Genomic DNA, 25,452 nt, shown 5'->3' on the forward strand with positions numbered 1-25,452 from the left:
GGATCCCAGTATGTAGGCGCATCTGTCCGTCAAGTTCCTTTTTTTTTCTCCCTGTGTGTGTTTTTAAAAAAGGGAATAATTGTCCCGCCGATAAACAAGGTGAGCCATTCGGAGTCCCAGGAATTATCAATGGTGGCTCAATGATTCGCTGTCAAATAGAGATGCAAGTCGAAACGAGGCGAGGCTGTTGGGGGGGGGGGGGGGGGGGGTAGGGGGGAAAAAGGTCGAGTTGGACAGGAGTCGGCGAACGGCGATGTTTATGAACAAGATCCGATTGCATTCTTCAGGTTCTTTGGGCACCGGTAGGCTTTCATATATGATGGTAGAAGCATGTCAAACGTCACTAAAGAACACTGAATGTTCGGTCTAGACTCTCAAGCCTGAGGCGATCTTTACTAAAAGCTTTACTTAGATAGAGAAGAGAAGAGAACTGAGCAAGACACTGGCAGGGTTAGTTCTGTATACCAACACATGCGACAAAAATGTCGTGCTGGCTGCTTATGGAACCACTTGTGTCTCAACACATTCCGGTCTGGTCACACAGAGATTATCAAAGAGGCTGCGACTCGTGGAACCGAGTATATTCGGAGACTCTGGAGATAAAGCGAGAAAAAAAAGAAAGAAGAGTTAAAAACGTTGTCGGACTCGAGAAAGATGGCAAAAGAAAGTATACAATCAAACGTATTAGAGCGTACGTGCAGGAAAACCCTGCATGCGGTGCAGTAAAAACGTGAGACTTGGGCCTATCGGGGCCTTGGTTCATTGTCATATTGCATGAAAAGAAAACGTCAACTATGTTGGGTGACTGAAAGTTGAGAAATTGAGAAATCGAGACTCTTGATATAGAGAGATAGCCGCAGCGGTCAAACTATGAGGGGAGTAGTACTTACTGCTAAAAGTATTACCAGCAGTACTAGTAACACTAGTTTCACAGGGTTAAAAAAAATAAAGTAACACTCCTTTTCGTTTCCATTGAACGCTTCTACTAGTATTTCCTCAGTGAAGCCTGACGCCGATCGGGCCTCCACAACGCAGACCAACGTGGCTCCCATCGTAGATTCTGCCACGTCTAGCTCTGTCGTGGACTAATGATCGCCCATGGTTGAATGCCTTAGGGATCGAGCTAGGCAGCAAAAAAAGGAAAAATGGGCATGCAGATCTGCTGTCATGCGAGAAACAAAAAAAGGACGATGAGGCGAAAGCCTTGAATCACCCAGTCCGAGTCACTGGAGGCTGTGTACCTGACAGACCAGATTCACCCACCCACACGCTCAACATGCATGAAGGTGAGCTCCGTTGTCCTCAAGTACTTTATAAGAATCCCTGCAAGAATGCAGCAGCAAATGACCATCTGCTTCACGCTCAATGCCTGACAATCTCACCGACTAGCTGGGGGGGGGGTGGTCATGTCATATGTTTGTTTGTCTCCGAATAGAAATCCCCCCAGAATATGCAGGCTGCCTTGCTGTCCAGTGTCAGAGTGAAGCAATCCTCAGCCACCGCGCATCAGCTATTGGTCTTTTGACAGCAGTGTTGTTCTGTTGTGTGGTGTTGTCCGAGCCAATGGGTATATATAACTGCAGGAGAGCCCTCGTTTTGTTTTAGTTTTTGGAAACCAAGTCTTTCGTTTTTACCGTCTTGATTGTTTTTTGAAAAATTGTTGACCATCCCCCCTTATTGCATACGACATGAACACATACAGACGATCGTCACAAGAGCAATATGCCTACTCCAACGACTCTGCTCCAATCGCTCCTTGCTACGAAAACCCCGCGAGCCCCGAACTCTCGTACCACTCGTCCAGCTCCTACAACATGATGCACCCGTTCAGCCCGTATCATCATACAGTTTCTCCTTACTATGGGCCACAGGCTCATCTGGGTCTCCCGGGGGGAACAGTGATGCATCCGAGTCTAGGAGGAGCGCACCCAGCAGCAACAGCAACAACACGCCACGAACAGCAGCCCTCTTTCCGAGACCCGCGATACCTGAATCCGCCCAGACATCTGAATGCAGCACGCTTCGTGCATCTAAGCGGCCCACTGGAATACGAAGTCGAAAGCCAGGAGTCGTTTAACGAAGAGGACATGTTCTCGGAGCCTGTGAACCCGCCACTAGATGGATTCCCCATTGTGGAGGAATTTGATGACTTGATAAAAAGGTACCAACAGGAAAATACCCTTGATCGAGGTGTTTTTTCAGCTTATCAAATAGTTATGTAAATGAGCTCTCGGTAAAGAAACAGGACAAGGCGTTGATTAATGCGCGAAGAGCGCGCAACATTCGAAATGTTCTGGACAATCCGAAAGATACGGCGATAGAATCTGCTCAATTTAGGTATTCATCTGCCCCCTTTTCCTTTCCTTCTGGCCGTGCTTATTGTGATTAGGTTTTGGGTGAAGAAAATGTTCCAGCTTGGACCAAACGATCCCCGAGTACCAGATGTGCGTGAAAGTGGCTAGAGTGACCGTGGTAGAAGCCGTGCTAATCCCGGTCTCCTTTTAGCATAAAAAACTCATACACCACGAGGGTAAACCCGTGGCAATCCGAGAAAAGCTCTTCAAGATCCTGACCCAGGCACATCAGCAATGCCAACACGGAGGCCGTGACAAGACGTCTACCAACGTACGTCAGAAATATTCATGGTAAGACCGACGAAATCAAGTGTTCCCTATTTCTATCTAGTTTAACTGTCAAAAAGGGTCCCAAAAGAACTCATCTCCCGCTTCGTGAAAATCTGCCCAACCTGTCAAGGTCGCCGGGGCACAATACCACCACCAACAACAAACTTGACAGTGACACCTCCGGATTCGAGAAGAGGCTCGCCTCGTTTCGAACTCGCCAGACAGCAGCCTCACATATACGGCAGTACCAGCAGTGGTGGTGGCAACACTCCCTACCGCCGCAAATCAACGGCCTATACCTACTCAGACAGTCCTACCCACCACCATCACCATCATCATCACGATGTAACTTGGCCCGATACCTCTGCGAACCATTTCCACTCCGAAAGCAGCGAAAGACTGTCCATGAAAGCGCATGGTTTGATAGGTGATGCTCCTCATCCTCATCACCATCCTCATCCTCATCATTTAGTGGAAACTTCGCAGGCTCCCCAGTATGCATCAAGTAATGCTGGGTTTTTGGCAACGAATGCGAATTCGCGATATTCCGGGTACTGACTTCTTCCACTGCTAATTCAATAATTCAAATAATTCACTATAATAATTGCCAATTTTTCTTGGTGGTTGGGTTTGGAACGGGAGAAATCTTGTATGTCTGCGTCAAAAATGGGAAACGAAGCCTAATCAACTCTTGTATATGTATATAATGATATACTTGAAAACAAAAATTATCTTCATATTATCTCTGATCATACTACATAATTTCCACTTTGTTATAAAAAAAATAAAATAAAACATACGCCCCGTTGTCGCTCGCTGCTGTTATGAATGCATCTCGTCGTCAGGCAGAAGAATCTGCCTGGGAAATGCGTCTTCAGCAGTGTCTGGACTGACTTTCAACGACTTAACATGCGATTGTTAAGTAATCACGCGAAAGGTGTTGTCATATCGGGGGCCCCCATTAACTTGTGTGCCCGGAGTAGTCGGACAGGCTAACAGCAAAGCTTTTCTAGCAATACATCCAAGAAAGAAGGGTATTCGTAATTCCGATGGAAAATAAAATAATTAATTAAACTGGTAGAGAGAACTTCTTCCCCTTCATAACCCTATAACACAGTTAGCGACACAATCCACGAGAATAGAAAACGAGAATCCATACTTTGTGTAGTAGATGTAGAAAAAGTCCGAGTAAAGAATAGTCTGAATGATTCCAGCAAGAACGGGGATAGCATGGAAATGGTTCTCGGCAAAGTAGCGGTAGATCCAGTTTGGAATGTAGAGTGCTCTGTAAAGACCTAGCGCGAAGAGGTAATGCGTGGTGATGGTATCTGCCTCGCCGGTACGCTGCAGCATGAACAGCTGAGGGAGAATTGCGACAGACTCGAGCCAGATGGAAAACGTCCACAGAATCTGTCTCTTTTTAGCCTTTGAACGTATCCTCCTTGCAGTAGGTCGAACTAACCTCGGAAACACTATAGTTCTGCGGAAAGAGCACGGCCAGCAAAGTACTGAAACCAACAAGGTATTGCACTTTAAATGTATCCGTGTTTGGGTCGTGGGTCGGCTTGTAGTCGTTGAGCATCAGGTAAATCGTGTACGCGGAGGAACCGAGGAAGAGGATCTTGAAAACAGTATTATATAGCGAGTCTGTGAAAGTCCAGAAGAGGTCTTTTCTCCGCGTTAGTAAATTTTACACGATGGCTAAAATAAGGAGACAAACCCAGGTAACGCGTGACGAAAACAGCCAAGTACAGGACCTGCGATTTGAACGAAAGTCCAGCACAGCTCTAGATTCCAGGTCAGACAGAAAGCTGGTAGAAGCTCAAGGGACAAACCCCACATTTGACGATTTCATCTTCTGCAACAGCACCAAGATGGACACCAGGTGCGAGAAATCAGCTGCGATCAAATTCGAGTCAGTCTAGGAATTCGCCATGTGAGGGACAGTAGCCGTGTTACCAAGAAGCCTGAAGATATTCATCCTGGCGGTTGCAAGCGAACAGCAGCGAGAAGACAAGTAAACAAAGCACACAAGGTGTGAATCAGAAGGGTTGTATTGATTATTTAAAAAAGAGTGTCGTCGTCAGGAGCAAGGGCGCGGCGCATGAAGCAGGAACAAGTGGCCAGACGCGAAATGTCCAGATGTAATTTGCGGCAGCTAGTGGGCCCGCCAATCGCCGTGCGCGAACTATGCCCCACGTATAAAGCTCATAATCTCGGTGTTATTATTATTATTATTATTGTATTGTATTGTATTGAATGGAATTGAATATTAAATAGTTAATCGTTCATTCATGTTATACAAGCTTATCAAAACACTGCAGCCCCCTCAAACCCCTCGCCCTCCGTCATCCGCTGCAGATGCATCTCTGCCAGCTCGCTTTTCAGCGCATTCAAAGCACTTTCTCGTTCCAGCCGATCCCAGTCCTTCAAACCCACTCGCTTCGACCGCTGTTTCTCCAGTACTTGGTCGATCAGTTTATCTTCGTCCGACTCAAGCTGCGACAGCCGCTTCTCAATCAAGGCATCGAATGCCGGTGGTAACAGCCTCCCGCCAGCCACCACGGTGGGTAGTGTCGCAAGGTAGTTGGGTCTTGGGCTGCGTTGGTGATGCGGGGCCGAGAGGCCATTGCTGGGTCGATAGGATGGTCCACGTTGTAAATCATTAACTGGCGGGGCTTGTACGTATCGGTTCCGAGGCCCAGTCGGCGGTGTCTGTTGTAGGGGAGGGGGAGGAGCACGCCGTCCCGCCCATGTGGGTTCACGGGGGTGATCACGGGGGTGAAAATTGGAAGCTCCTTTGGGTCTTGTTGGAGCAGATAGTAAGGATATACTGGAAGCCCGATTCTGAGTAGACTGCCCAGTCTCCTGCTGTGAGCCCCGTGGATCAGACAAGCCTGGTCCCTTCGGGTGGTCGTTCTTTTCTGAAGAAACACTAACACGAGGCGATAACCCAGGACGGTCAGCCACAGGCTTATCCGACCTCTCTGGGATAGCCCGCTCCTGAGCGCTATTCAGAGGCGAGTTCCTCGCATTATCATAACTTAAATGTGAAGACGATCCGACCGCGCTAGAAGGTACCGGAGCCCTTTCAACGGACTTGGCTTTGGCCCTAGAAGCTAGATCTACCGGTGACCGACTTCTCGGCCGCGAAGGGGTCACGCTAGGTCGATCGAAATTTGTAGGAGGCGATGATCTTCGTGAAGTCGATGCGGAATTATGTGAAGAAGGGTGGTCGGATAAGCCCGGTTTGACAGGAGATCGCGTCCTTCTCCGTGGGTTCGAGTCATTTCGAGGGTATTGCTCATTGCGATAATAAGGACTCTTTGAGCGACCGACAGGACGGCCATATGGCGGCCGCTCTCTAATAGAAGCGGGTCGCGAAGGGGATGGGTAGTCGCGGTATCTACCAGGTGGCGAGGGAGGTTGATCTCGCCTTGGTGACCTGGGGGGGTATGGGGGTCGCGAAGAGTCACCAGCAAACCGCGAGGGCTGGTAATCAGAAGGCAGTTTTTTCGAATACGGCGACCGAGAGCGCCAGGACGGACCATAAGGCGATCTAGGGCGCCCATTTCGCGGCGGGGACAAAATGCGCTGGCGCTGGCGATACGGAGGACTGCGAGAACGACGCAGGTTGTTCCCTGGCGGCGATCGGCTGCGGTATCTCCCTAAATGCCGCCCGCCGCCTTGTGGCACCCATGTATCAGCAGTCAGACGAGGCGATCGGTTTCGAGAGCGTGAGCGAGAGCGAGGGCGTCGCATTCGGCTGCGAGAGCGCGACCGAGAAATTCTCCCAGCTGGTCTGTAACTCTCGCCACCACCCCACCGCTCGTCGTATCTCATACTGCAGCAAACTGTTAGCGATCGAGAGTATGTGCCGTTATCTGCAGTTTAAGCGTTACCTTCTTCCACGATCTCGCTCCATTCTGTCGGGCCAAATGTTTGAGTAAACTCAGGAAAGACCAACGGCGGACGGCGAGAAGTCGACAGCGTATAGCGGGGCTAGACCCGTTCCGGTTAGCCGGTGGCAATGCGGCTCTGCTGCCACTCAGTTAGGTTAATACGTACGTAGTACTACGTCCGTACTCAAGTATAATAATAATAAGTATGATAATTGTACATTGATTATAATACCGTAGTCGTAAAGAGCTATTCAGTCATCGCCATCTATCCCCGCTTTCCACGCTTTTCCTCTTGGTTGCGGAGCCTCTTCCGGCTCTCGCTCGCAATCATATCGCTGAGATCCTCCTGGAAGTTCCATTGTGAATGTTCTTGCTGTCGCTCTTCATTATACAAGCCCTGCAAATGCTCCTTGTTGATGCCATCGCTGCTCTGCAGCATTTCCGGGTCCATCGACACATCCACATCGCCCTGTCCTTTCCTTTTGCGACTGTGGTCTTCCGCGCCCAGAACTGGGATCGATGGGTCTGGTGCTTTAAGGTCATATTTTCTATCGCCACCAAAGAAGCCCTGCACACGGGATTTTTGCTCTGGAATGACACGGTATGCCGCCTTTGGTTGTATGGAGTCCTCTGTTTCCGTTCCTCTGTGGTGTTTTCGGACATCGAACTCCCCGCTAACACTTTCAGCAGCCCCGATTTCTGACGGCACAGCAGATACAAATCCGCTTGGAGTCTCCAGGCCACTTGGTGTCTGTAGCCCTTCGCCCATTTCTTCATCCTCGGCCTCCTCGTCATCTTCTTCTTCCTCTTCGCTTTCTTCCTCGCTTTCCTCCTCTGGCGGCTGCAGTTCGCCCCACAGGTCCTTTTCGACGGGTTCGCCTTGTTGGGCACTTTGCTGAGTCTGGAGAACACCAAAGATATCGCCTCCATACAATGGCCGATTGTGCTCATCGACAGGAGGCTTTCCATAACCACCAGGGTGGTATCCCCACATGGCTCCCGCCGGCGGCGGCGCATTCAAACCAGGAATTTTTAGTGCTGGATAAGAAGGAGGCGGTCCATAGCGTTGCTGGTTGATCAACCAAGGCGGGGGAGCTCCAGGTGGGATATTGAGAGCTTCTTTCAACTCATCGCTAAGCTCACCTGGCCGTAGATGACGAAGGTTCGTTTCGTATTCTTTGCCTTCGTAGTAAACCTCCCCATATCGCGTCAACTCGGGCTTGGTTTGAAAGCGGAAAAAGGCTTCGTAAAGCTTTTGATAGTCGATATCTAGTCGCCCCATTTTCGGCGCGACGCGCTCTCGTTGTTTTTGCTTTAGGCTCGATTGTTCTTGCTTTTCCTGTGCCGCATCACGCATCTCGGCTATGCCAGTCTCCTGGATAAACTTTGGGAGTGAAAAGGCCGCCTTTTCAATACCTCGTTTGGACGAAAGATATTCTCGCTTCAGTGACCAGTGTGTTGGGACGGGCACGACATTCCTGTGCGCTTTGATATGAACCAGTAACCGAGGGTCAGGAGCCGAAGTATCTGTCCACTCAACCAAATCTGGTTTCTGAACGAGCGCTTTCAGCTCAGCAACGGAAAGCTTGGTCATTTCCTTCCTCTTCTTCTTGGACATCTTCGGCTCGTTTTCTTCTTCGTCTGGAATCTCGTTGTCGTCGTCAAAGTAGATCTGAGGCTTTTCCACCTCTGCTTTTGCTTCTTCGCTGTCCCCTCCTTCGAATCGGCCCGCGATATCTTTGAACATTCCCCATAAGGGGTCGTCCATGTTTATATCAGTTCCAAATGAACTATCGCCATCGAGGGTTTTTGTCTTTGAGACATCGTCTGCCGTCTTGCTGTCAATTTCATTTGAGCTGGGAACATTTTCAGAGTCTGCAGTTGAGACCTAAAAGAAAACAAATGTTAGTTTCGAAAAATAACTTTCAACGGGGTTAAAGTCTCCTACATCTTTCTTAGCCTTTTTCCGAGCCCTTCGAAGCTGATTTTTACTCGGTTTGGCGGCTGCTGCTGGCATGGTAGGCGGCTGTAAAATTTGACGCGTCGAAGCTGTAGTACAGTATAAAACGCGCAAAAAGACCCTTCCAGCAGCTGTTGGATAAGGGTGGCAGCGATATCTTCCAAAAAGCACAGAGGCAGGTTCTATCGCGACGGCGAGATGGCACTGGGTGGAGCCCACTTAGGTATTGCGCTAAGGCACGTGACCTATGCGCAAAACCGCCTGAAAGCTGAATGTCCTCGTTATTCAGAGTCAAGTATAAAAACTTATAGAAACTAATGACACGTTCATTGAGCTGGGAAATTTTCTTAAGAAGAAAAGCTATTATTGGAAAACATATTCTCTAACACCGCAGGTAAAATAGCCTGGTAATTTAAAGGAGTATATTGTACAAAAATTTCTAGACGCCCATGATGCAATCGAAAGAATACAAAAAGTCTCGTCTTGGTAGCAGAAACCACAGAGACAAGCCAAAACTATATGGATCACTTCTTCTTTTTGTGGGAGCGTGATTCTTCGCAGGAATAAGTTAGCATGCCAAAAACAAAAATAAAAGAAAATAGGAGAATATAGTCGTACCTGCAGCAGTTCGCTTCTTCTTGGGTCGTCCTTTCCCTCGCAATTTGGCGCTGTTGCAACAGTTAGCATTGTGCATGGCAAAAACGCAGGGTGTTTGCGCGATAGTACATTTGTATGGCCTCCTCTCTATCATCCTGACCCTCGTCGAATGTCTCAAGGTCCAGTGGCTTGTATATATCTTGCAAATCGCGGAAAGAAACGGTATTCCGGGGGTACCATGAGGCGAGCGCAGGTCCTCGCAGACGCTGTCGTAAGACTTTATTTCCCAGCCGCAGTCGTTGCGGGTTAAAGGTGGAGGAAAAGATCCGACATTGGGCCTGGACAATTGATTCTTGTTTAGTAACGGCGATTTGCGAGAGCCGAGGGGGGTTTTTTTTTTGCATACCTTGACAAGGTCCAAGATTCGACCCCGTGGAGATGCCATGACTGCGCTCCTAGTCTCTTGTTCGTGGTTGATCTAAAGTCGATGAGTGAGTTGAAGCATCGAAACAATCCCGAACCAGCTCCTTAGCGCGGCTCACGTGATCCACTCCGACCACTTTCTTCACTCGCCGCAACTCGATCGCAACTTGGAGAAAACAAGAATTGATGTTTCTGCAATCATGGGGGAAAAGAGGCAGCACAAAGATGGAAGCTCTAATATTGATCGCGTTGTAGCAAGCAAAAAATCTAAGGTAGGCAGCACCCCTCAAGAGCTTATAAGAGTCCCAATTCATGATTTCATTGCAATAGGGCAATCATTTTCATGACGAATCCGAAATTACACGCCCAAAAACAGGGATTGGCCGGAGACATGATGGTGAAACACTCATTGAAAAACTACAGGGGGTCGTCAATGAAGTAGTCAAACATCCGGAAGCCCTGGGCAGTCATCCTAAGAGCTCTAGCATTTTGACGATAGCGTCTCAGCTCCAGACTGTTTTGGCAGCAGCAAGTCTGCCTGCAATTACGCCCCCTACGCATGATCATCTATCAAGGACAGATAAAAATTTGCCCGAGCTTCCTCCCATTTCTAATGCGTCACTGGCGAGAGCCGTGTTCACTCATCCAGGCGCCCATACCAACACCAATGCCGAGGGACCAGAAGAGACCAGCTATGATAGACTGGAAGTCCTTGGAGATGCATACATTGAAGTTGCTGCTACGAAGCTGATTTGGCGCCAATTCCCCAACATTCCTGCCGGGCGTATCTCTCAAATCAGAGAAGAACTAGTGAAAAATGAAACACTCGCCGAGTACGCTACCAAATACGGGTTTGATACGAGGCTATCTGTACCGCCAGATCACAAGGACCAGCTAAAACGATGGAAGAAAACAAAAGGTGATGTTTTCGAAGCCTATGTTGCCGCTGTCGTACTATCAAATCCAGTTGACGGCGATGAAATTGTCGAAAACTGGCTGACGCAGCTATGGCAACCAAAATTGACCGGCATAGAACGTGTTCAGCCGGTGCTAAAGTCCAAGGAACTTCTTGCCAAGAAGGTTATGGGCAAGGGAATCAAGCTGAGGTATGTGGATGAACGCCCCCCTGAGCGATTAAACGGGGGGATGCAAACTTTCTACGTTGGGGTGTATCTGACGGGCTGGGGATGGGAGAACCAACATTTGGGGTCTGGAAGTGGCTTGAACAAGACGATAGCTGGAGATAATGCTGCTCAACAGGCGCTTCGCAATGTCCCCTTGATCGACCAAGTGGCAGATGCAAAATTAGCCAATGATGCCAAAGTAAATGATCTTTAATGGCGATCCATTCAATTGTATTAATAATAATGTATTATGATAATGAACAGTTAGATGCTAATGTTGATACTGCCCAGCAAAGACTAGCAGTGGTAGCTGCGGTGGAAAAAAAATACCTTTTAGCATATTTTTGTACTTAGGTTTTTGTATAGGTATACTAACTCTAAATAGAGCTTAACATTGCCCTGGAAGAGTGGACAGAATTTATCAAGACTTAGACCAGAGTATACAAATTAAACCCTTTAAATCCGTTATACGGAGTACTTCAATCGTCGAAGGTTACTAGCACATCAACTTCTCAGTCCATGTCTTGACCCCGAGCCTTCTAACTCTAGTACTTCATAATGAGGTACCTCTGGAAAGTTAGAGAGGCTTCCGAAAGTAGATTGTCGACGGGCGATTGTGGCTGTCTGGATTTTTTTCACCACAGAAACTTATCTTCAAAGTATGTTCTAACTAGCAACCTGCACCTCAGTTACAGGCCCCTGATAATACTTCCTGGCCCACCCGAGGTAATACAACACGGCCAGAATCGTCACTCCACCAAAGATAGCAATACTATAATTCATCTCTGCTGGCGCTGGATCAACCACCGGCGGCCAACACCCAAAGAAAAACATTACCACGGAGAATCCAATTGCAAAGACGTTGTTCACCACTCCAAGCCAGCCCTTGATTCGGAAAGGGCCCCATACAAAGCGGCTTTCGGCATTCTGGTCAGGCGTTGAAATGTCCCCATTCAGTCTTCGGTACAGCAGAAGGGATAACGAGATGATGTACGATGAGAAGAACGCTTCTAAAACTAGAGATAAAACGATGTTGAGGACGACTGATGATCCAATGTTGATCAAACTGACCAGACCACCAGCGATGACGACCATACAGGTACTATTGAAGGGGACTGCTGTGCGTCGATTTACCTATTTTCCTAATGAGTTGGGATTCAAATATAAAGAGACGTATGGATATATGTAATTTGATACCTTAACGATCCAGCGCCAGCCTGGAATCGCTTGCTCTCGCGAAAAAGACCATAGCATGCGACTCCCAGATGAAAGCGCAGCGAGACCCGCAAAGGCTTGCAGGACTGCAAGCATGCTCGAAAGCACAATCGCGGCGCCTTTGCTCTTTGTGGAACTCGCTAGAATTTGCATGAATGGATATGCGGCATCAGATTCCACAATGGTGGATAGGTCTCCGGCAGTGAATAAGAAGCCGATGAGGATGGCGAAGCCGAGAACTCCGTTGATGATCATTGCAAATAGCATGGACTGGGGCACGACAAGAGTGCTATTTGCTACTTCTTCAGCCATCTTTTTTTCATGTGTGTCAGCTTTGGGGTATATCGAAACAGGGACTTTAAGGCTTCAACCCACATGGACGGCACCGTCGGTACCTAGGAATGTTCAGTAGGCGGTCATATTTTCATGAGAGATGATATTACCTAAAAATGCAGCAACTGTTCCCTTCATGCCAATGAGCGTTGCCAATGTGATATCCGTCCAGCCACCGTAATCAAAAGCTAGATTAAAGACCGATTTCGGGTCAGCTCGAGGCCCAATAACGAGAAGTGGTATAAGGAAGGCGAAAAAGCCCATCACATGGACAATAAGAATAAGTATTTCCACGGCCGGTAAAATCATCCCCAGCCATGTGTTTAAAATCGCGCAAAAGAGCAGAATCCCCCACATAATGAAGGTGACATGCCATCCTTTCGGTTCGTAGTCAGGATCGTTCATGGCCACAGCGCTCTGAAGGACGCTCCCGGAAAGATAAATGGCTGCTGTAGGGGCCGCTATCCAGCCTATTACACAAATAGAGCCTTTTTTTGGTCTTCTGTAAGCAGCGAAAATCAAATTCGTATATGTCTTCACATACCGGTGACGTGACTAAGGAATCTTTTTGACGACTCGGGCGCAAGAATATTTGCCCAATGATATTGTCCGCCGGCCTGTAGAAATAGTTATAAAACGAGATTTGTACTAGGATTATTAGAAATCCTCGTACCGAAGGAAACATGCTCGCCAATTCACCCATGGCTGTATAAGTGCTCGTAAAACCGAGCCAGATGACGATGTAGCCATACACCAGGCCAGACGGCCCTCCGCTAAAAAATTGTCAAACAATACCGAGGATCCCGTTTCAAGAAGGACATACTCTGTCAACCCCAAGCCAATGTTCCTATAATAAGGTTAGCCGGGCTACTTCATCGTTGGCAAGACTATGACGAACATAATGACCGCCTCCCATGTCAACATCAAAGTACATGCGAGCCCGACAGTGCTTGCTAGGCCAAATCTTCGCTGATAAGCTGTTAGTGGCAAAGGATTTTTTTTTTTTCCTTTTCTTGTCCCGACAGGGTCAGGTACCTTCAAAACTTCTCGCTTTCCCACTTTGGCGAGCTCAAGCGCATCTCGACTAGACGCGACTACATCACTCCTGTGACTGTCTAGCGTGGTTTTCAACGATAATTCTTTCTTCATTTATGATAATGTCGTCTGATTTTCGGGCACAATAAGAGTCTCGAAAGGGGTTAACAGATGAAGTGTTACAACGTTAAAATTCCCTTTGGAACCCCGAGAGAAATAGTCGTAGGATGCGAAGCGACATGGGAAATATTTCCTTGTTGGTTAAGGGGCTAGCCTAGCCTAGTTATTATTGCCCATGCAATTATTTGCGCGACTTGATCCGCGATAGCGATTTTAGGCTTCTGGCAAACAAAGAAGTGCTTGGCTATATACACTCTGTCGAACAGTTCGAGGCGGCCATTATAAGGTCCAATTTTCGTTTGTCAAGTGTCTGCGTACAGGCGATATAGATATAATTCTTGGTGTCTCCTGAGAAATTTCAAATTCACCAGCAAGTCGTATCTGCGCTAATTATTTTCAGCTTATGGAGACCAATTGAATTCGCGTATTTAGTATACTCTACGTTAGTTTTCATTACTTGACTAACTATATACAGTATACGCTAATTTGTATTAAACCTAAAAAGGACTAGCACAGCCATTAAAAATTTTCAAGATAGAGATAAGCCCCGCCTTTGCTGCTATCTGCCCGAAAGCGGCCATTCATTCCCTCACCTCAAAATTGTCATGAGTTCTATCATTTTGACTTGTATTTTATATGATTGATTTATTGGCTGAGTTATTAGCTGACGAATCGATGCTTAACTCTCCATATGTCGATTGGAAGGCAGGAGATAGTTAGAGGTCGGTTGTAAATACGGTACAGAATACGGTATAGTACCAACATGAGATTTAGCAAAGCCGAGAGATAAAGAAAGCCTTGTAATCTCGTTCCTGTCCAATGTCCATGCACAACGCCATCACACACTGGGAAGCATTCTCCGGGCCTCGTACGCCAATAATCATTCTGTCGACTTAAACCATGCGTCCTACGTTTATTCTGGCCGCCTTATCATTCGCTTTTTTGGCCGCTGCAGATGGCTCAACCGCACAATTGGACTGGAACACCATCACTCCCAGCCGTGTCCTGCAGTACCACGAATGTTACGATGGCTTCAAATGCGCGCGTCTAGAGGTGCCTCTGGACTGGGCCAATGGCTCCGACAATCGTACAGCAGTTATTGCTATCGCCAAACTCCCCGCAGTCGTCTCCGACGACGATCCAACTTTTGGCGGTAGTATCTTTACGAATCCCGGGGGCCCCGGGGGTTCGGGTATCTCCTACATCCAACGAGCTGCGCGTAATATGCAGAATTTTCTTGATAAACCAGGCCGCCGCCACTACGAGCTTGTATCGTGGGATCCCCGCGGTATCGGCCATACGACGCCAAGCTCTGACTGCTTCCACTCGAACACTGTGTCCCGGAATGCCTGGCTGCTCGAAGAACGCGGCAATGGAGGGCTTGAAAAGGGCATTGACGCAATCAAACATGGTCTATCCATGACAAAGGCCTTGTCTCAGCACTGTAAAGACCAAGGGGATGCCATGGCATATGTGAACACTCCAAGTGTGGCTCGTGATATGGTACACATGGTGGATAAAATCGACGAGCTGAGGCAGAAAGAGAGCACTATCAAGGTTCACGGGGAGCTCAAGAAGCGAACTAAGGATGTGGTTGGACGCCTGCAGTATATCGGATTTTCATATGGCACAGTGCTTGGTAACTATTTTGCCGCTTTGTATCCTGGACGTGTTGGTCGGATGGTGCTCGACGGAGTTGTCAATGTAGATGATTATGCACATGGACCCGTACGTGCATTGCTTCATGAGTCGCTATCAAGCTAACTGGTTTCCTCAGGGCTGGCTCTCGAGTCTTGATGATACCGATGAGATTCTCGAACAATTTTGGCAAGGCTGTCACGAAGCAGGCCCGTCTGTTTGTGCCCTCGCTTCTGCCTCTGATGCATCGGCTTCCGGCCCCAAAGGTCGCTTCTGGTCCTGGGTAGCCCAACTAGATGACAACCCGTTACCCGTGGTGACTTCTAAAGGATTTATGGTCATTGTCACTGGCAATGATATCCGCAAATTTGTCGGCGTTGCTCTCTACGACCCTATTCTGTTTTTCAAACCTCTAGCCAATACACTTCACCAGGCTATGGCAGGCAACACAACTAGCCTGATAACTAGCATGATGAGTTTTGACCTTATCCCGGACCTAGACAATGTCTGCTCCGCTAAACATAATCCTACAATCCTGCCCGAAGCACGATCTGCTGTGCTCTGTGGTGACGGCGATGATCTCACTCACAAAGATGCCGCCTGGTGGCACAAGTATGTTCAGCAGCTGATGGGAAAATCGCAATTGTTTGGCAGTTATTGGTCCATTATCCGCTTCAGCTGCTCCAGCTGGCCGTTTCTCCCCAACTTGTCATTCAAGGGCCCTTTTAAATCCCCAATAGCCGTCCCCAGTCTGGCTGCAGGACATCCAGCTGCACCGTTATTGTTCCTGAGCAACCGACTCGATCCCGTCACGCCACTCAAGTCAGCTCGTGCCATGGCTTCTAACCACCCCGGCGCTGCCCTAGTCGTTCAGGAATCCATGGGCCACTGTACTATTAGTACTGCCCCGAGTCAATGCACCAAGAAGATTGTCGCTGACTATCTCGAACATGGTACGGTGCCTTCGGGGGAAACGGTATGTGGCACGCAGTGTGGGCCGTGGGATGAGAACTGTAGCGGTTATCCTACCGCCAGTAGCAAGTCTACAGGTGAGCCATTTCCAGAGGGTTCTTTTCCGAGCTGGATGTTCCCTCTAGGGGTGTAGAAATACGACCTATCTTGAGGCAAAGGTGTAAAATGCGTATACTTACGTATGTATAATTGGTTAATGTGCCCGGTCGATTTCATGGATTCTCTATGTAGTCTATCTATTCTTGTCCCGACCTCACAGTTCATTATCCTATGTATATATAGTATTATTTATAGACAAATTTTTGACGTATACATATATGCCTCCGGCCAACCATCGGTCACGCGGAAGAGAACAAAGGAAAGGGTCACACAACCCTGCAGGTATTTATCTTTCATATCAGCCAATCTAGTCAATTTGTAAAGCAAGTTTTCAATCCTGAGAAGTTTCCCAATTCTAATCCTAATCCCCCAATCTGGAAACCTTTGTCGACAATCATTGCAAAGGAAGATAAGCAGGTAAGTTTATATTTATATATGCTTTTGATAACATCTAAGTTACCTATAAAAATTATAGCTAGAAGTGTGGCTTCATGGCTCGTTGATTTCTTTCCCCCGACATCGAACCATATCGTGGTGATCTCGACAAATAGATTGATATACAATGGTCGTTTTGCCTGAAAACCTTCAGTATTTCATTCATTTCGAGAGAAAAGATCGTCGGGCCGACAGTCATGAAAATCTAGTATCGGTTATCTTAGAGTTAGGGTCACAGGCTGTTAGTCGTGTCTTGCAGGTTGAGACACGCCAGTTCCGTATCATCTTCTTCCAGCCTCGACAAGCCACTCATTGTCGTAAAATTCTGGAATCGCGTCATAATCAGTCGTATGAAGACCTAGTTTCATCTATCCATTCCCATTCCCCATCTCACACTCACACACATTATTGTTTAACAACTTCGCATTTCCTATCCTTCTCAATCTCAAACCACACGACCGCTGGCCCGTACCACCATCTACAATGGAGAGTGAGTTCTGGCATCTGGAGCCTGGTTTTTAGCACACTTTGTCTCGTCTACTCTATACGCACTTGGAGAAAGATTCTATCGGGGGCCATTCTCCTTGATGTCTACTTCTTTTTAAACTCCCGGCGCCCTATAGATATCGATCCTACTTTTACAAGGCCTCAACGGCCGGATGGGATGCCAATTCGGCCTGTCCAAAATCAGTGAATAATTTCCCCTTGGAACTCGCTAAATGAACCAAACACCTCTTGTCTAGGCACTGCTGGAGTGGCAACTGCCGGCAACTGCTGGCAGGAACAGTTGCGCTACATAAAAATAATTGTAATCAATTCGAGGATGCGCTCTGGTTTCAAAGCCGCGGTGAGTGATTCCCATAATTGAATCCGCGCAGAAAAGGATACCTATATAGTCGTACAAGTATATAATTACTGTCTGCCACAGTCGATAAATTGACCTCAATGTCCCTCTTCTAGTCAAGTATTGGCAGATATTTAGCATAAAACAGTATTGAAAGCGTGCAAATGTTGTTCTATATTTTTTTTATATAAAACTTATGTATTTCAAGTAGATGATTGATTTTCTGTGTCATCAGACTCATGCGTCCAACAAGCATGACATCTTTTAAAGATCGTTTTAATATATCCAGTAGCTTTATGGGTACCTCCGCGATTGACATGAATCGGCCAACTAATTACCAACAACCGACTAGACGGAACTCTTAGCTACATCCCCGCCTCGTATCAAACAAAACTAAACAAAATATCACCCACAAACACAGAAATGGTCGCCAGCAAACCAGAATGGCTCCTCGCCCCGCGCGACATAAAACCAAACACAACAATAACACTGGGTAAACTCATCTGCAACCCAGCCATCCCAGAAGGCCCACCCTATCTCGCCCCGGCGCTGCCCATCCCGCCAAACGCCACATCTGAATTCAACTACCCGTGGACCAGGGAAGTCAGCCACGAGCAAAGCGGAATGATCGGGATCTTCGCCTCGTTCATGGCGAGTTTTGGCATAGGCGGTGATGCCAGTGCACAGTTTGAGCGGCAGCATAAATCGCGCGTTGAGGTTGCGAGGCTACAGACGGTCAAGTTTGAGCCTGGGGATGAGTATTTGCAACGGACATTGAATTTGCCCGCGAACCTAGGGTTCCTTAAGGAGACCAGATTCAGAAAGCCTATTTATGTTGTTACGGGGGTCAAGGTTGCATATGGCGGGCGGACCAGCAGGTCGAATGCGAAGGCTCTGGGGGGCGAAGGAAGTATCGGGCTCAATCCTGCTGTTCCAGGGTTGCAGCTAGGACCAAAGGCCGGGCTGAGCCAGAAGATTGAGGAGAGTGAGGATGTTGGGGAGGCGGTTGATTTTGTCTATGCTTTTCGGCTGAACAAGGTGCATTATTCGCGCCGAAAGGAGAGGTTTGTCCGGAGATGTTCACAAAAGGGGCTGTGTTTTCTCAAGAGGCCGCTCTAGATGAGGATATCCCCATGCAGCTAGAGAAGGCTGAAATTGACGACAATGAAAGTGGCGTGGAGCTTCTGGGGCTGGAGGAAGAGTGCTCAGGCCAAGACGAATTCGGTCTGAACGGTCACGATGCCTTGGATGAAAGTGGTGAAGCTTGTATACTTGTCGCACCTTAGACGCAATTAATACTTAACCAAAGTGCTCATCTAGAACGTCATCTATATAATTGGCTATTCTACCCCGATCAAAGCCCTTCTTCGAGAAAACAAGCCACGGCTTAATATATAACAAGTTATCCGGCGTCCTAGAACTGCAAGCCTCTAGGAGCAGCCTCATCCCATCAAACGAAGCTACATGTTCTAGGTGTCTCGGGGCTTGTCCTTTCAATGCAGGTAGCCTAGAGAAATCCAGCAAGAGGGCCCCAGTACCGGCCGCAATCGCAGCAGCCATGGACGTGCCGGACTTTGGCAGCATTTGGCCCTCAGTCCATGCGGATAGCACTTTTTCACCCAGGGTCGCAAACGTCCAACGCGCACCTGCATCCCATGGCGGGTTGTACATGTACCGATTGCCCAGGTGGTCTGTGGCACGAATATCAAAGACATTGGTCTCGCGGGCGGGATACGCGAGGTCAATGTCAGCGTTGGCGCCCTCGTTGGAGGCTGCGGCAAACATGAGGACGTCGTTGAATGCAGCCACACGAATCGTATGAGAGATGCTAGGGACCCAGAACTTGAAACCGAAGGACATCAGAATTACATCTACCTGCCATCCGTTCACTGCGTGGAGAATTGCACAGCCGACGTAGTCGTCGGTAATCCCCTTTGCGTCCTCGAATACCCGGGCTATATACAAGTCCACCATTGGGGCTATTTGGAGTAATAGAAGAGCAATATGAGTGCCATGGCCGCCTTTGTCCTGATTTCCCTGGTCTTCGAGGCCCGGAATCGGGCAGAACGTGTCGACTATACGCTCTGAACGAGTTGCAATTTCTGGGTGGGCCATGTCAATGCCCGAGTCTAGGATGGCAACCCGGACACGGCGACGATGTTTTTTGGTTTGCCAGTATTTGCCATTACGCATCTCATGCAGGAATTCATGGGTAAGCTGAAGATTTCTGTCTCGCGACCACGTTTCTACCCTGTATAGTATTAGATTGTGAGATCCACATTGCATTAGAGAAGGAATCTTACCTAATAGACGCTTCTAAAGGTACTGTTGGAACACTTGATTTTGGGGCTGGGGGTTGCGGGCTACGAAGGGTAAGATCATCTTTCCCCAAGGCGGTTTCTTCCACCCTGGGCTGCGCCTGCTTTTCGGTTTGAGGGACAGGTTTCCTATTCAGAATCTTCTCCTGGGGGCTAACTTCAAGCTCGAACGCGGCATAGACTGGTCTCTGGTCGCTGATCCGGACCTCCCCAACACTGTCATACGCCACCTGCTTGGCTTTCAACGGCTTACACAAGATCCTCCCGGTCCAAGCTGGAATAGACTCAGTTTGGTATGCATCACTGCCCACCTGGAAAGTCGACGTCGGGGCAAAGCGGACAACGGCCTCGGTATAGTACGAGAATGCCAGTCCAGCACGCATATGGACAGCCATTTGGTCATTATCGTAGAGAACCCGAAGCTCCTCACTTCCCTCGTCTTCGGCCCTCTTAATGCGATCCATAACGACATCCCACCTAAGTCCAATACGATAGTTGAAATTCCCCGCCCAGAAAACCGCGTCGTGGTCATCAATGCCTCTCAGATTCGTTGCGAATTGTAGTCCCTCAGCTATAGTTGCGTATTCACGATTCCGTTCGTCATAGTCGGCAAATCCACCGGAGAACTTTGCGGTGACGAAACAAACAGTCGTTTTGTTGAAAGCTGCTCTGATGCCCACGGCCCCTCGCTTCTCGGAGAAGGTGCTGCGACGAAGGACAACGGTTGCTGCTTCAACCTCGGTAATCCGAAATGGAATGGATGAATTCACGAATACCATGAGATGCGTTCCTGACTCCTGGCAAGAACTCAACAGGGAGTATTCGCTGCTGGTATCCTCCGCCACCAAATTCAGGCATTTCTTGACCACGGCTTCAAGTGGGCCAGAATAAGCGCGAGACGTTTTTCTTGGTGTCCTTGTTCCCTGTAAGCTCACTACCACCACGTCGTACTCTCTGGTCTTCTGAGCAAGGAACCACTTGCTTAACTGTGCAACATCTCGCTCTCCGACCATAGTCCCGTTCAGGTCGTACGTCCCTATCCAAAGGCGGGCGGGCTGTGATCCCTGAAACGGGCTGGACGATAGCAGCGGCTCACCCATGATGGCTGGATACAAAATTTATATTTTGTAGTTAACATCGATCCGGTCCGCTGTGGCTGGGAGTTGAAATGAAAAGGATGAATGAGGCTGAGAGGCCAGTCGCGGGGTAAACGGACTAGCCTCGTTAAAATTGTATGTGGAGTAAGCTTATATACGTCCATATATTAAGAATAAGGTTATACTTATTCAGCTTATATAAAATAGTTAAAACGATATATCTGACCAATATCTAACCATAACTAATAAAGTAAAAAATCTATTTAATCTTAAAATACAAACTATATAAGGAGAGGAGATCAGTATTGATTTTTGTCTAGAGTTAATTTATTTATTTATTCAATTTTCTTTTACTAAAATACATATATAAAGCAGTTAGAGAACTCTAAAATTTTATTAAATTTGACAAGAAAGGTGTCAGCTCAGATCTCTGCATTACCAGTGTCCTATACAAGGACCAATGAGCGTGAGGCCGAACGTTAGTACTTAGTAGGTCTTCGTCGCCCCAAAACATAAAGAATATGACCAGAATACCAGAATCCCTTTTTGGCAGGGTGGTAATTTTCAGGCCGAATAGTTTTTCTTAGTAATAATAGTGGATTCACTTCACAGTCTTTAGAAATCATTCGCGATTTTCAACCGGAAACTCCGTTCAGCCCGGTCCCGCTAGGGCCGAATATCACACGAGCACCCTTCGTTTTTACTGGTTTCTTTGAGTAGGTTTCATAACTGTGAATTCCAAGATACAGACTTTGCAGGCCCTAAATCCCACATATTTTAGTCGAGCTTGACAAGTACGCATGCACTGCATTCACATTTCAACCTTGGAACAATGTTTTTGGAGAGCTTGATATCATGGGTAGACTTAAATGAACGACCACGCTTCCAAACTGTTACACCTGGCTGTTGTCTTATATCTCACACGATGTGTATTAAAAATCCACTGGAATAATTTCTATTCATATGAACTAGGCGAACGTGTTTAGAGAAACCCTGATCATCTATCATAAAACCATGTAATATTATATCGACTGTCCTATAGCATAATTCACGAAGAACATATCCGCTATGCTAGCTAAAACCAGTGAAATTGCTCAATAGAGAATCCCACTGGATGTCGTCGACAGGGAATATGTCGCCCAGATCGTCGTCGATGGACGGCCAGAGTTGGGGTGTCATAGCAACCTCATTGCTATGAACTGCCGTCATGGACGTATCCTGCCTTGCGTCTTGGGACGGCGCAATTCCAACAATTGCCCTAATTTGGTGTGGATAACAACGTGCTAGAAGCCGCATTTTAGAGCAGAGGCTCCCCACAATGTCCGTCTCTTTATCCGCAGCAGACATTCCCTCAAATTTCGTCTCCAGCGCGTTAGCAAGCTCTGTGACAAGATTTGGATAATCTGCTGCATCAACAACGGCCTGCACCTGGGCTTCCGTGGCAGAGTCAGTGGGACTAGTAATGAGATTGAGAAGGGTCAATACTGCAGTGGGCATATAGCCCACTGCGGCACATATACGAGCACTTGTAGTTATTGTCATTTGGGCAATCTCTGACACTGGTAGGTTTCTAATCGTGTGGATGAGCTCCTTGCTGCGCTGGATTATTCCCATCAGCATGGTTGTCCGGACTGCGCTGGCAGGCTCTGCAATCCACAATTCATCCCGAAGAGATAATTCCTCGAGACGCACTTCCACATATTTTATTTCAATGCGTATTGCATTCTCTGCAATGGTCGGTCAATCTCCATCGGCGACTTTTTGGATCCAAGACACACCTGTTGACGAAGGGCGGATTGAGATATACTTTTCTAAATATGCCCTCACGCTATCAAATTGCGCCTGCAGAGAGCCCCGCGTAACTTGGACGAGCACTCCTCCACCGCTTGCTTGTATCGAAGCGTAAACTTCATCCATTGTTGCCAAGAAAAACTGTAAGTGGGTAAGTGGCGCAATCCACCAATCTGACAGATGCTCGGTAGATGCTATACTCTCAATGCACTCATCGGTTCGACCATCATGTTTCATCATAATCGGCCGGCCGAGTGTACCACAGACTCTGATATATAGTTAGCCGAAGCCGCATCTACCGGCGCGGATTACCTCACCCAACTGACAGCCAATACGTACCGAGCAGCGCCCGCTGCTCATCCAAATTCGTACCAGTCTTTCTGTGCAATCCCAAATCATACAAGGTAGAAACACAAAGCTGAACCAACAGCAGAAGTCGCGGGTGATATTTCTCTGCAGGATATGAGTACCATGCGCTGTGAACCAGCAAGCCACGGAGCAACTCAAGATTTCTCTCAGACCGTGCCACAACCCTCGAAGTAACGTGCTTCATAATCTCCTCGGCGACAGTTTTTCGCAGAGGGTGCGCACTGCCCATGGCCGCGGCCACGACGCACAGAAAGAGAAACGGCTCCCTGTCCCTGAGGTGAGCGGCTGTCTCACCGTGTGCAATCAATACAAAGGGAAACTTGGGTACTAAGTCACGCTGGAAAGTCGTAACCAAGCGCTCAGCCTCGGCTTCACTCAAAATCCCTTGATCTACGATAGACGGCTGGCCCTCTAGAACAGAGCTGGTTGGCGGATCGAGGCCGTGGGACGGTTCATTAGCAGCATCTAACAACGCGGCAATGTCTGTCGAATCCAGCTCAGGATCACGAGATGATCCCAGGTCGTTGGTGAAAGTATCGGGCGATGCCTGCCCGTTCTGTCGGGTCAAGGCAGCCAGCTGCGATGTCAGCTGGTCGACCTTCTTCTCTAGCACCTCCACGCGGCTGTATCCATAGTCAATACGAGAAGTTCCATGTGTGTTGAGTAGGATTACCTCGGTGCAGCCTTGTGTTTCCGCTTTGTCTGCGGAAGGTCAAGGTATGTGCATGACTTGCCCAAACGAGCGCACCGCTGGCACAGGTTAACGGACTGCGGTGTGCATTTCGCCTTGACAGCCGTGCACGACACGCATGCCCTCCTCTTGACTGCAGGTATTGTGGCGTTCATGATGTCGCATAAGGAGCCGGGGGGAGAAACGGATCGGCCGGTTGATGAGTGAGGTGGACCGGGGAAACCGGACCATCCGGTCGGACCGGTTTGTAATCAGCCCTAAGTGAATACACAGGTATATATATAAAAGGAAGGAAATCGACTGAATATCGCAATGGCACCAGCAATAAATCAATCTACTCATCACTAGAACTGTCTTTTATCTCGATTGACAAAAATAAAAACAAAGAATGTCTTCATACGCCATCACCGGAGCCTCCAAGGGCATTGGCCGCGAGTTCGTACGCCAACTCGCCGCCGATACGAACAACACGGTCCTGGCAATTGTGCGAGACCTCAAATCGCCCGGCATATCTGAGCTTGCCTCCAACCACCCTAACTTGCACGTTATTAAAGGCGATGTTACCGACCCAAAGTCCATTCTCGAGGCTGCCTCGGCCGCAGCCGCCATCACAGGGGGCAAGCTAGACGTGCTTATCCACAACTCCAACGCCGTTGATTTGGCCACCGCGTTCTCAAACCCGACCCAGCTTCCCTTTGATGCTCAAGCCACTCGGGCAATTTTCGAACCCTCGTTAAGTACGGGTGTCTACGGCGGTATATGGACGACAAACGCCTTCCTACCCCTGATTGAAAAGGGCGTCCAGAAGAAGATTGTGCACATCTCAAGCGCTATGGCTGATTTGGAGCTTATCAAGAAGACTGGTGTCAGCTATTCTGTCCCGTACTCTGTTTCAAAAGCCGGGGTGAATGTCCAAGTCACCAAGTACGCGGCAGAACTTGCGCCTAAAGGCATCAAGGTGCTGGCTTTAAGTCCTGGATGGGTTGATACGTGGGAAGGTAAGTGGCCGTTTTCTGTGTCTTTCTGTGGCAATGGTAGACGCTGACACCATCGCAGGAGAGAAACCACCTCAGTTACTACAAGCGAACGAGATCATGCTAAAGCAGTTTCAGGCAGTCGAGCCTGAACTCAAGGGCCAAATTCAGCCCGAGGAGAGTGTTAGAAAGAGCCTCCAAGTGATTGCGCGTCTGGATTCTGAGACTAGCGGCTTGCTCTTGAGTCATAATGGAAATAACACAAGGTGGTTCTGAGTGCTCTAGATACTATATCACTGATTTGTTGCGTCAGGGGCTGTATTAAGCTTACATAGACGTAAGCTGACTAGATACCTGAGAGAAAAACTAGCTAGGAATATCTAGTATATACTGTATAAGAACAGGATTATAGCTCGGCATCTCAAAAAGGAGTAGAACAATCATTGAAAAATTGAAACTTTTATTATTTTATTCCTCCTTACTATTCTCTCTCGACCGTATTTTAAATGTTGAGACCCTTGTCGATCCTGCCTTTTATTAATCGAGATGCCTATGATAGATCGTTAGATATTATATAGTTTGAACCACTGAAAGTCTGCATATTGAGCGCAGGTGAAGAAACTTTACTGAGCGGGCGCGAATGCATTTCACCACCGTAGCTCATTGCTTCACAATGATATATTATTCCTACCAACAAATCTAATATTAATGTTCCCATATGTTACTATATTCTCCAATAAACCATATTATATGAGGACTATAGCCGAAATTTGTATGAGTTATACACTTCTTGTGGTACAACGTGACATAATATGTAGCAAACTCACAATTTCGACCTATTAGTATCAGAGACGTCTCTATCAGTAATAATCTAAATCATACTAATATTAT

The 25,452-nt window shown here is 47.8% G+C and overlaps 10 protein-coding genes across 10 annotated transcripts; 5 read left to right on the forward strand and 5 right to left on the reverse strand.

Annotated features, from left to right (window-relative positions):
* Window positions 1-1,688: 1,688 nt before the first annotated feature.
* Window positions 1,689-3,182, forward strand: TRUGW13939_11512 (uncharacterized protein; the record flags this gene model as incomplete). Its single annotated transcript, XM_035494619.1, has 5 exons — window positions 1,689-2,161; window positions 2,215-2,337; window positions 2,390-2,444; window positions 2,506-2,645; window positions 2,702-3,182. 5 exons carry the CDS (start codon window positions 1,689-1,691, stop codon window positions 3,180-3,182), a joined length of 1,272 nt encoding a protein of 423 aa, XP_035350512.1.
* Window positions 3,183-3,693: 511 nt separating this feature from the next.
* TRUGW13939_11513 (uncharacterized protein) lies at window positions 3,694-8,543 on the reverse strand (the record flags this gene model as incomplete). Its single annotated transcript, XM_035494620.1, has 9 exons — window positions 3,694-3,730; window positions 3,784-4,034; window positions 4,087-4,292; window positions 4,345-4,411; window positions 4,465-4,523; window positions 4,584-4,606; window positions 4,960-6,478; window positions 6,809-8,414; window positions 8,475-8,543. 9 exons carry the CDS (start codon window positions 8,541-8,543, stop codon window positions 3,694-3,696), a joined length of 3,837 nt encoding a protein of 1,278 aa, XP_035350513.1.
* Window positions 8,544-9,010: 467 nt separating this feature from the next.
* Window positions 9,011-9,528, reverse strand: TRUGW13939_11514 (uncharacterized protein; the record flags this gene model as incomplete). Its single annotated transcript, XM_035494621.1, has 4 exons — window positions 9,011-9,039; window positions 9,105-9,154; window positions 9,213-9,421; window positions 9,490-9,528. 4 exons carry the CDS (start codon window positions 9,526-9,528, stop codon window positions 9,011-9,013), a joined length of 327 nt encoding a protein of 108 aa, XP_035350514.1.
* Window positions 9,529-9,706: 178 nt separating this feature from the next.
* TRUGW13939_11515 (uncharacterized protein) lies at window positions 9,707-10,844 on the forward strand (the record flags this gene model as incomplete). The annotated part of the gene is made up of 2 exons (XM_035494622.1): window positions 9,707-9,778; window positions 9,837-10,844. 2 exons carry the CDS (start codon window positions 9,707-9,709, stop codon window positions 10,842-10,844), a joined length of 1,080 nt encoding a protein of 359 aa, XP_035350515.1.
* A 452-nt stretch (window positions 10,845-11,296) lies between these two features.
* TRUGW13939_11516 (uncharacterized protein) lies at window positions 11,297-13,327 on the reverse strand (the record flags this gene model as incomplete). The annotated part of the gene is made up of 9 exons (XM_035494623.1): window positions 11,297-11,764; window positions 11,828-12,157; window positions 12,221-12,240; window positions 12,289-12,648; window positions 12,723-12,795; window positions 12,852-12,951; window positions 13,002-13,025; window positions 13,077-13,147; window positions 13,214-13,327. The coding sequence occupies 9 exons, from the start codon at window positions 13,325-13,327 to the stop codon at window positions 11,297-11,299; spliced, it is 1,560 nt and encodes a 519-aa protein (XP_035350516.1).
* A 906-nt stretch (window positions 13,328-14,233) lies between these two features.
* On the forward strand, window positions 14,234-16,076 carry TRUGW13939_11517 (uncharacterized protein; the record flags this gene model as incomplete). Its single annotated transcript, XM_035494624.1, has 2 exons — window positions 14,234-15,061; window positions 15,111-16,076. 2 exons carry the CDS (start codon window positions 14,234-14,236, stop codon window positions 16,074-16,076), a joined length of 1,794 nt encoding a protein of 597 aa, XP_035350517.1.
* Window positions 16,077-17,744: 1,668 nt separating this feature from the next.
* Window positions 17,745-18,607, forward strand: TRUGW13939_11518 (uncharacterized protein; the record flags this gene model as incomplete). The annotated part of the gene is made up of 2 exons (XM_035494625.1): window positions 17,745-18,306; window positions 18,360-18,607. 2 exons carry the CDS (start codon window positions 17,745-17,747, stop codon window positions 18,605-18,607), a joined length of 810 nt encoding a protein of 269 aa, XP_035350518.1.
* Window positions 18,608-18,620: 13 nt separating this feature from the next.
* TRUGW13939_11519 (uncharacterized protein) lies at window positions 18,621-20,739 on the reverse strand (the record flags this gene model as incomplete). Its single annotated transcript, XM_035494626.1, has 2 exons — window positions 18,621-19,572; window positions 19,625-20,739. The coding sequence occupies 2 exons, from the start codon at window positions 20,737-20,739 to the stop codon at window positions 18,621-18,623; spliced, it is 2,067 nt and encodes a 688-aa protein (XP_035350519.1).
* A 1,068-nt stretch (window positions 20,740-21,807) lies between these two features.
* Window positions 21,808-23,742, reverse strand: TRUGW13939_11520 (uncharacterized protein; the record flags this gene model as incomplete). Its single annotated transcript, XM_035494627.1, has 4 exons — window positions 21,808-22,463; window positions 22,515-22,795; window positions 22,845-23,519; window positions 23,570-23,742. 4 exons carry the CDS (start codon window positions 23,740-23,742, stop codon window positions 21,808-21,810), a joined length of 1,785 nt encoding a protein of 594 aa, XP_035350520.1.
* A 233-nt stretch (window positions 23,743-23,975) lies between these two features.
* On the forward strand, window positions 23,976-24,837 carry TRUGW13939_11521 (uncharacterized protein; the record flags this gene model as incomplete). Its single annotated transcript, XM_035494628.1, has 2 exons — window positions 23,976-24,585; window positions 24,644-24,837. 2 exons carry the CDS (start codon window positions 23,976-23,978, stop codon window positions 24,835-24,837), a joined length of 804 nt encoding a protein of 267 aa, XP_035350521.1.
* Between the last annotated feature and the right edge of the window lie 615 nt (window positions 24,838-25,452).

Source organism: Talaromyces rugulosus, chromosome VI, assembly GCF_013368755.1.
Source record: "Talaromyces rugulosus chromosome VI, complete sequence".
NCBI lineage: Eukaryota > Fungi > Ascomycota > Eurotiomycetes > Eurotiales > Trichocomaceae > Talaromyces > Talaromyces rugulosus.